Source organism: Sarcophilus harrisii, chromosome 2 (genome assembly GCF_902635505.1).
Source record: "Sarcophilus harrisii chromosome 2, mSarHar1.11, whole genome shotgun sequence".
Lineage (NCBI taxonomy): Eukaryota > Metazoa > Chordata > Mammalia > Dasyuromorphia > Dasyuridae > Sarcophilus > Sarcophilus harrisii.
In genome coordinates this window covers 109,119,287-109,129,767 of record NC_045427.1, presented here as the reverse complement: position 1 = coordinate 109,129,767, position 10,481 = coordinate 109,119,287, and the positions used below count along the sequence as shown (strand labels likewise).

The 10,481-nt window shown below is 33.7% G+C and overlaps 1 protein-coding gene across 2 annotated transcripts in view; it reads right to left on the bottom strand.

Annotated features, from left to right (window-relative positions):
• Positions 1 to 864: 864 nt before the first annotated feature.
• ACTR2 (actin related protein 2) overlaps positions 865 to 10,481 on the bottom strand; it is a 57,551-nt gene continuing 47,934 nt past the window's right edge. For both annotated transcript variants that reach the window (XM_031950586.1, XM_031950587.1), the window contains one exon: positions 865 to 3,811. In XM_031950586.1, the coding sequence (XP_031806446.1) occupies positions 3,641 to 3,811 (171 nt within the window). In that variant the 3' untranslated portion in view covers positions 865 to 3,640. The remainder of the gene's footprint in view (positions 3,812 to 10,481) is intronic.

Here is a 10,481-nt window from a genome sequence, read left to right as displayed (position 1 = left end):
TGGGTTAGGGACACAGAGAACAGTGTACTTAAGTTCACCTGAGATGTCCTCAATGTATTCAAATAGGAGTCTAAGGGTGACTGCTGGGAGACTCTAGGAGAACTTGAGGATACAAAGAAAGTATATTATTATTGTCAATAGGAAGTGAATAAAGACTGTCATATAAGAGAACCCTGTTGATATTAAAAAGTGCTTATTTGTAGTAGACTCCATTAGCAAGACTTTTGGTTAAGTAGCTTGGGAATAAAAGAAAACACAACAGAATTCAACCAAAGCTGAGAACTATAGGGTAAAAACAAATAAAGGAATTCAAAGATAAAAAGGACAACATTATTGGAGTGGCTGATAATTAAATATGGATAAATAAAGGAAAAACATACATTTACTACCACTCCACCACCAACCCTGATTAAATCATAAAGAGGATAAATTGAGAGTTATCATGTGGATATTTAGTTATATATGACATTCAGATTGTTTTATCCATTCTCAATTCAGTTCATTTTAAAACCTGAATTGTCAAGGCCTTTATGAAAGCTATTAAACCTTGAAAATGGATTATTATCTAAGCTTTGTACTAGATTACTAATAATCTGTACTTTGTTAATTTTCATGGCCTATCTTACTTAAAATTTTCATTCAATAAAACAAAACTAGTAAATATACCAAAATAACAGTGCTGGATTTGGCCAAGTGTGGAAGTGGAAGTAGGGGGAAAACTCAGCCTAATCTTTTTCATAAGATGCTTCCTAAAGATTGTCAACTGATCACATTCTAACAAAGCAAAACAAAACATGAATGAAAATGAAAAACAATGTAGTCAAACACAATTATCAAAAGATAAGACTAAAACCAAACAAACTCTGAAAAATTTTATTTTATTTTTCAATAAAAAAGGCCCGTGCTCAAATTAAATTTAAAACTACTGAAATATCCATTGACAGTTTCTCAAATGGCTTTCCAGATATTTTAACATTGCTCAGAACTGTAATAATGCTTTTGATTTTGTTTACCTGGGTTAACATCCTAAATACCAAGATTTGGTGTGGTTTTAAAGCAGATAGATGTTTAAAAGTAGGATGAAACCCTAAGAAACCCTTTAACTGTCAAAAACATAAGCAAATTCTAGATTAAAAAAAAATTCAAAAGTATCATAATTATAAATTTGAGTGACTATTTTCTTTTCTCAGCATTCTGTTGTAAGCTGTGAAAGCAGTTGTAAACTTCCCCTGTGGGAACTTTATCTGACACAACAAAAACACCAATTAATCAGAGACACCCAAAAAGACATTTCTAAATGTACTCATTCAAAAGTCATGAGAATCAGATTTTAAAATGGAATTTTATAGTAAGTGTAGAAAGGTAAGTAGTATAATGAAAATTTTCAATTCAGAATTCAACAATTTTTTAAAAACAATGTCCAATTTGTTTTAATTATTTATTCCATGGATTGACAACTGTCTGAAGGTAAAATGAGTTACTCCTTTAATGTTGAAAATAGCAGCCAATACTTCTCCTAAATGTGGATCATCCGACATGGCCAGTGCTCAAGACAGTAACCAATTTATATTTATATGAGTATCCCACCCAATGAAGTCCATTTAGAAGATTTTAAGAATCCAAATACTTCATATCAATACTACTCAAATTTATTACCTCGTATTATATGTAAAGGTGTTGAAAGCACATCCAGCATGCCTATAAGTTTGCCTTTTTCCAAGTTAAGGGTTAAACAAATTTAATCACCATTATCAAAATACTGGCTGCATAACTTCTTTTTTTGTACTTGTTGCTTTTAAACAGATTTAAAGTTTTCATAAATACAGGCCTAAGTCAATTTTTCTGATTTTAGTGAGTCCAAAAGAGGGAAAAAGTAGAAGTTTCAGAAATGAGAGGCAGGGGTGCATGTGGCCTGGAAATTAGGAAGCCTGGGGGTTCATGTCCTGTCTCTGGGGAAGTCACTAAACCTCTCAATGCCTAGGACACTTTCCTAAGGATCCTCGAGGATGCTCTTCTGAGAGAAGTCTCCATTAAATGAAAACATAGGTCCAATCATCTTTATTCCCTTTTTTAAGACATCACTATTTGTGAATAAACTTCACTTCTGGAATAAGGGTCTTCAAAATGCTCATTTTTAAAATCAGTTATATGATTTCCTGTTACTTTATTCAAAAAATTAAAAAACTTCATCTGCATGATATTATTTGATATTTCCAATAAATACTAAGAACTATTGTGTAGTTTTATACAGATGATGTAGCATAACCAACAGCCTGCTATGCAGTTACATAACACAACTCTTCTTTCAAGCATTAAAAAATGGATGATAGTTAGCAGCTACAATTATTTTTTTTCAATAGTTGTTAGAGATTTTTAATCTTGATTTTTCTTTTGTAAACAACATTTCAAACAATTGAATTTCACCCTACCCCCTTCCCAGTATCAAATCAAGACAAGCAAAAATTACTTGTGAATGAATATTTATCAACTGGCAACAAGTCCCATAACCCAATGTTATTTTTTAATCCAACAAGTAGAGGTATTTCTTCTTAATTACTGCCAGCAACCATATCTGCTTGTTTTATTTAAATCAGCACTGGTCAGTTACAGGAAATCTCCACTTTTTAAGAACAGTACTTGGCATCAGATTACTGCCTCTGCAAAATTTAATATAAGTGCTTTAGAAATAAACAAAAGCACTTTAGAAAAATAACCGATTTTACAATTCAGTTTTTAAGTAACGCTTTTCTCTGTACTTAGAATTACTAAAAAGCATCTTTCACTTGACAAATTCTAGAGAAACCAGTCCCAGAATGATGATGTATGGAATTAAAAAAAAATTTTTTTTAAGCTAGGGTTAAACCATATGGCAATGGATTAGATATTACTCTACCCTTGCTTTTTCTATCATATGGAAATGTATACCAAAATTAAAATGGAAAACTTACAAAATAAAATGAATGTAAATAAAGTTCACCCTAAATGATCACAGAAAAGATATACAGCTCAAAATCAAAATACAGTATCTCTCAACTCATTTCCACTCCCGTATCCCCACTAACCTCTGGAGGAAAGGGAGGAGAACTTTAACTGTTTAGTTTACAGCCAGATTATTTCCCCAAGACATTAAACATGGAAGGCTTTAAGGTATTTATAGTAGTAGCAGTGACAGTTTAAAACTCCACATTATGGAAGAAAGGCTACAAAGGGTGCAAAGGTAACTCCTCCACAAAAGTAATAGGATATAAAAGCTGCTGTAAAAGTTTTTCTTATGCTAAGAAAGGCAAACCACCTGGTGTGCTAAAGACAAAAGCTAGCAGCATTATAGCAGTAAACTGAAAATAAAAAAGTCTACAGGAATTATCCAAATGCCTACAGAGAAGAAACAATGCAACAGACAGGGCCCTTAGCTCTCCTGTTTTGTTTGTAGGGAAGTGGGCAAATTAAATAGTCAAATTTAGCCACATTAACTAACATTTACCAAAGCTTCCCAGAGAAATCAGAACAAAACCTGACCTTTCATGTCAAAGGGCACAGAGAGGCCTTTTCCATGTGATGTAGCTGAATGAGTTCAAAAATTGGCAATAAAGAGGGGGGGGAAAAGAAAGCTTTAAAGATGTGATGGGAAGAAGCTTTGAGTTTATCGAACAGTCACGCCCAGTTTCTCTAGCACACGAACACCCTTTTCCTGGTATTCTTGTCTGGTCATCCAAAAGTTGTCTTTGTCCTTCATAATGTCTGCCAGAACTGCACCGCCCAGAAACACCATGTGCTTTCGGCGAGGTGGGTCCTCAATGCGTATCTTAAATTTCTAAAAAGGGGAGAGAGATAAAATTAAAATCCTAATTGCAGGGAATTTGCCATTTCAATGAATAGCCTAGCCAATGGATAGCCAACTATCCATTCTGAAAAGTGTAGCAATGGCTGTCTTTGAGTATTTGAAAAGATGAATATGGAGATGGAATTAAGCATGTTCAGCTTGGCCCTAAAGGAGCATGAGAAGAGTAATAAGAAGGTAAAGAGAGGCAGAATGAAGTTTTTAATGAGGATTAAATTCCTAACAATTAAATATCTATTCAATATAATGCAATTGAAACAATTATTAAGTGCCAACTATATGTAAAGCAGCAGAGTGGGTTCTTTAGAAAGTAGTAGGTGTTTCCACACTAGAGAGCTTCAAAGACAAGATGACCACTCGTCAGTGTCATTTGCAGTGACAATTGTTAGTTTCTTGTACACATTTAAGTTGGGACTAGTTGGCTTCTGAGATTCTTTGATTTTTTTAAAAATCCAAATCTCATTTTCTTTTTTATGGTATCTTTGGGATACAGACCCAGGAGAGACACTGCTTGATCAAAAGGTATGCAGTTTGATAGCCATTTGGGCATAGTTTCAACATTCTCCAAAATGGTTAAATCAGTTCACAACCCCACCAACAATGTAGTAATGTCCCAGTTTTCCCACATCCCGACCAACATTCATCATTATCTTTTCCTATCATCTTGGCCAATCTGAAAGGAGTGAAGTGGTACTTCAGAGTTGTCTTAATTTGCATTTTTCTAATCAATAATGACTTAGAGCATTTTTACATGACTAGAAATGGCTTTAATTAGTTCATGTGAAAATTGTCTGTTCATATCCTTTGACCATTTATCAATGGGAGAATGGTTTCTATTCTTATAAAGTTGACTCAATTCTCTATATATTTTAGAAATGTGATCTTTATCAGAAACCTTGGATGTAAAATTTTTTCCCCAGTTTTCTGCTTTCCTTTTAATCTTGGCTCCATTGGTTTTGTTTGTACAAAATCTTTTTAATTTAATATAATCAAAATTACCCATTTTGTATTTCATAATATTTTCTGGTTCTTCTTTGGTCATAAATTCCTTCTTTCTCCACAAGTCTGAGATAGACTATCCCTTGTTTTCCTAATATGCTTGTAATATCACCCTTTATATTTAAATCATGAACCCATTTTGACCTTATCTTGACAAACCCCTTTTCTACAGAACCAAATTGAAATAAAATGTTCTAAAAGAGATAAGAGGAAATATAGTGTTCTCTGTTTCAGTTTCTTTGGGGTCTCTGGGAGCAGCCTTCGTTTCAGTTCAGTAATCACCACACGAGTAGCCAGGGGTTAAAGTCCAAATCCTTTATGGTCTCCTTCAAAGTCCTATCTCCTTCACTTGGGGCTTGGCTAGTTTTCTGGAGGCCTTCCGGAATCTTGGTTTCAGTAGAGAAGCGAAGGAGGAGAGCCTGACACTAAGGAGATGTGAGATGAAGTGAATCTTCTTCAAGTCCAGGGGCTTGTGCTTCAGCCTTCAGCCTTCAGCCTTCTGTATTCTCTGGCCTCTGAATCTCTCCAAATCCAAAGGTTTGTGCTTCAGCCTCCAGCCACCACAAAGATGGATGATGGAATGAATGTGTCTCAACCTCCGAGAGTTTCTAGTGCACTTGTCTCCTCTGGCCCTGAGAGCTTCTAGCTTATATGCCCCACACTGAGTATAAACCAATCATTGTATCACTAAGAAACCATTATTTGTTGTAAGAGTAAATCTATCGTACTGAACCATGCTAAGCCAGATAACTATTATCTCGATCAATTACACTGACTTTAGTACCTTGTAAGAATATTTTGTTTCAAGTTCAGAGTTCTGGCCCATAACAATGAAATAATTCTTAAAATAGAGGCTACTAAAAAGCAAACTATAGATGCAGGTAGCAGTGTAGTATACAGAAAATTGGACCTGGAGTCAAGAATACCTGCATTCAATTTGCCCTCAGACACTCAATAGTTGTGTGACTCTTGAGCAAGTCACTTGATCACTGTTTCTTTAGTTTTATCATCTGTAAAAATAGGGATAATAATAGTACTTAACTCCTAGGATTTTTGTGAGAATCAAGTGAAATAATTGTAAAGTGCTTAAAACAGTATCTACTTTCAGTAGTAAATACTAAATAACTGTTAGCTATTATTCCTACTATTTTAAAAGCTCATGAAATAACAAATGTATCAATGAAAAGTGAAAACAATCTCTGTACTGGCTAAAATAAAAGGGCATAATCATAATCAACATTTGGAAAGAAACAAGGCTAAAGGTGACTTTTTGTTTCTTAGAACCAGAGAAAAGGAAAGAGGAACACGAATCAACTAATTACCTTTTAAAATTATCCATTTTGTCACATATATAGAATAGTGAATCTTAATTTGACAGGATAGACAAGTAAAAAGGTGAATAATATTTCAAATGTGTAATTTAATTTAAACATTTGTCAAAAGAGATCTCCAAGTTAGTAGGTAAGAAGGCAGTCAACAAGTATTAACTACCTAATAAGCAAGGCACAGTACTAAAGTACTGAGAATAGATACAAAGATTCAGAGCCAGTCAAGACTAAAACAATTAAAAAAAAAAAAAAAAAAAAAAAAATCCAACCAGCATGCATTTACAATTATCTTTTAAAAAGGAATCACTATATTTAAAATGTAAATTATGTATTAATTATGCTATTTCCCCTTTCAATTTTGATCTACATTTTAGAATATATTTTTATAGTCTTAATTTGCATTTATGCTATTCTTTCTTCACTTGCTTCATGTCTTTTCAAGTTTGTTTATATATCAGTTAATTTTATGTTGCATTATAGTATTGTATTAATTGCTTTAATATAGAATATTATTCAAATGTTGAAAATAGAGGTTTTCTTGAGATATTTTTATACCAAGCTAAATGATATGGCTACTTTTGTAATTTTCCTTGTGTAATACCAGATTTCTCTACAAAAAAAGTTTACTACTAGTCCCTATAACAATATAAGACAATCTTGCTATTGGAGGAATTTTGTTAAGTTTTGTAATTTTTGACAATCCAAAAATTACTTGGCGGAAAATTAGTGTAATCTGCACTTCTTTATGACTTTGAAGTGATTATTTACAACATATAAATTATTCATATTTGCTTTTTATTTATCCAGCAAGGACTGGATTCAAACTGCTCCCTATAGGAGCTTCCCTAACTACTTTGTTTTTATTTCCTGTATTTATATAAATGTTTCATGTTGGGACAGGAAAGTAACACAGTGGAAAGACAGCTGGTTCTGGAGTAACAGAAGTTCAATCATTTCAGTCGAGTCCAATCCTTCATGACCCCATTTGGGGTTTTCTTGGCAAAGATACTGGAATGGTTTGCCATTTCCTTCTCCAGTTCATTTCACAGAGGAAGAAACAGGAACAAACAGAGTTAAGTGATTTCCCCAGGGTCACACTAGTGTCTGACTCCAAGCCTGATGCGCTTTCCATAGTGCCACTTAGCTGCCCCAGGATTTAGGTAAACCCGAGTTCAAATCTGACCACAAAAACTTACTAGTTGTGTGACCTTGAATAAGTCACTTAATCTATTTACCTCAGTTTCCTCAACTGTTAAATGGAGCTAATAACAGCATTTGCTTTGCAGGAGTATTACAAGGATCCACTGAGTATGTAGAACAGTGGCTGGCATATAGTAGAGGCTATGCAAATATTAGCTATGATGATCTATGCTGTCTTCCCCTCATAGAATGTAAACTGAGAAGACAGAGATCTAGGCCAATTCAAAAGTTGATCATATTGATAGAGATTTTTTTCTTTCCTACTTTATTATATACTGCTCCCTTTCCTAACCAAACTGTCTCACTCTTCCCACATTTGCTTGTAATGCTCATCTTTTTCATCTTTTTCTTCAAAACTCAGCTGTTCAAGTAGCACTTTCTACATGAAACCTGTATTAATCCCACCTAGCACAGTGTTCTTAATCTTGAGGTCCTATGATTTTTTTTAAATATATATTTTGGTAACTATTTCAATGTAATTGGTTTCTCTTTGTAATTCTATATTTTTTATGCATTTAAAACATTATTTTAAGAAGAGCTCAACAGGCTTCATCAGAATGTCATAGGGGTTCAGGATAACAACAAAAGTTTAAAATCCTAGCCTGCCTCTCTACAATTATTTTCTATTTCTTTCATATTTGACCTATATATATTTCTTTGGGGACATACTATCTTCACTTCACCACTCAGCAGAATGAAAGACAAGGAGTCTAAAGAATAGCTTATTCAGCCATTATTCAAATAATAGTATCCAGACTTCATTTTTCTTTAGATATTTTTTAATAGCTAGCTTTCCTCTTTCAGATAACACTCATTAAATAAGTATACTTTTCCTAATAAGTTAAGGAGATGTGGGGGCAATAAGGAGTAGCATTGCATATTGAGTTTATTCATGTTCAGAAATCTAGGAACCAGAAGGGAGAAATATAGTGAGGAATATTTGGATGAAGATTAATAGAAAGAGAAATGGAAGTCATTTTTTCTTTGGAATATACTACAAGACAAATAGGCCAAAAAAATAATTATATGTGGAGTTTAGGAAATAAGTTATAAGTTTAGCATAGGGAAATGATATAGTAGTGACATAGAATTTGAATTATGTGGACAGCTACTGGAGGTCTGCCAAATGCAGAATAGCAAGTCCTTTCTTGTTATGTTTTAATGATAATTGCATCCTTCCAAGTAAAAGGGATCAACCAGGAAAAAGTCTTATTCTGAAACTTAATTCTCACGCAAAAGAGGAACTTGTTTCTGGGGTGTAAATAATTAAAATTATTATTTATATAGCATGTTAGGGTTTTCAAAATGCTTTATCCTACCTACACTTCATATTTATATTACACTTATACTGCCTAATTTGATCTTTATCAATGAGGTAGGTACTCATAGTTTCCACCTCCATTTTATAGATAAAGAAGCTAAGGTGGAGAGAAGTTAAATAACATGCTCACAATCACATAGCTAATAAGTGTCAAAGGAAGGAATAAAACCCAAGTCTTCCCAGCTCCAAGTCTGCCACCAGACTGACTTATCACTTTTCTATCAAAGCCTTAGGGAAAATGACCATTTTGTCTTGAAATGTGTGACAGAAGACAAGAAAGCTAGGCAAAGCCTAGATTTGGGGAGAAATATTTCGCAAAAATTTTAAAAAAGGAAACAATGTTATGGTTTAAAATTCTATAGGGAGTCACACAGAAAGGGCTCAATAATGAAATCCTAAAGACATAAAGAAGAAAAAACCTGGATAAGGAAAAGGGGGTGTTGTCGTGCACTTAACATGGCTACAGAGGAAACCTAAAAAAACATGTCAAAAGACAGGTAATGGAGAATGAGTTCAAAAGCACAGCATAATCCAGAATATTATAAGTGCTTAAGAAAAGAATAAGTTGAAAGTGAGGTAAAAACCAAGGTTAACAAAACTAGCTTTTAAAGTTATGTTGAATAATCAATAGGGAAGAGAAGGTATAAATGTTAGATTCCTACTTTTTGTTTCCTCTACAAAGAAAGACTCCCAGATAACTGGGAATGGATAACCAAGATAAGTAAGGAAATAAGAGCACTAAGCTCTCCCAGGTGAGACAGCCACCTGATGAAATCTATAGATTCCTTCTCAGAATGTTTTTTTTTTCCTTTTTAAATATAGCTATGACTACACAAGAAGACAATTACATTGAAGTAGTTATAAATTTATTTCAAAAACAAGGTCAAGGAACCCTGGTTAAGGACCTCTGCTCTATACTCTTGCTTGGCTATCTTAAACATATTCTCTACTATTACCTAGGAAATCTTTACTTTACTGTAAAGAGCCTTAGAAATAATTTATACAAATTAGGGAACTGAGACCTAAAGTGATCTGCCCACACACTGGCTCTAGAGTCAAGAAGACCTGAATTCAAATTCAGCCTCATAGATTTATTGGCTGGGTGAGCTGGGAGAGTCACTTCCTCTAAATGCCTCCATTTCCTTAAATGGAAAATGAGAAGAGCAGTACTTACTTCCCAGGGTTGTTTGAGGATCAAATGAAATAATAACTGTAAAGTACTTACACAATATCTGATATATTATAGGTACTTAATGAACACTTGGTTCCCTTTAGGCACTGAGTGAAGATATAGAAATAAAATACAATTGTTGTCCTCAAAGGCAGCTTACAATACAACAGAACTAAAGCACAACATAGACAAGGGCAAATAAGACTGAGCAAAATGTTTTAAATGTAGAGAAGAATGTTAAATTTTCACCAAGAGTAATTAAAGAAGACTGGCTAGTATTTAAAATGGACCTTGAAAACTACATAGAATATCAACAGACAAGACACATTGGGCAAAAGAACAGAGATTAAAGAAAAATTAGAACAAATCACAGCAAATATTGAAATACTCAAGGAGATTGTGTAGTCCAGTTGGGCTGGAACTCAGGGTACCTGAAGGGGACTAAATAAAGTCCCCTTTTTGCTGATAAGACTAAAGATTTTTATTCAGGATACGTCATCTCAGCTATATGAAGGAGATAGCTTCATTAGAAGCTATGATAGCTATGATGGATTCTAAGAGGATGAGACTGGAGACCAGAAAATAGTAAAATTATTGTAACTTATAGTTTGGGGTAAGAAGGCA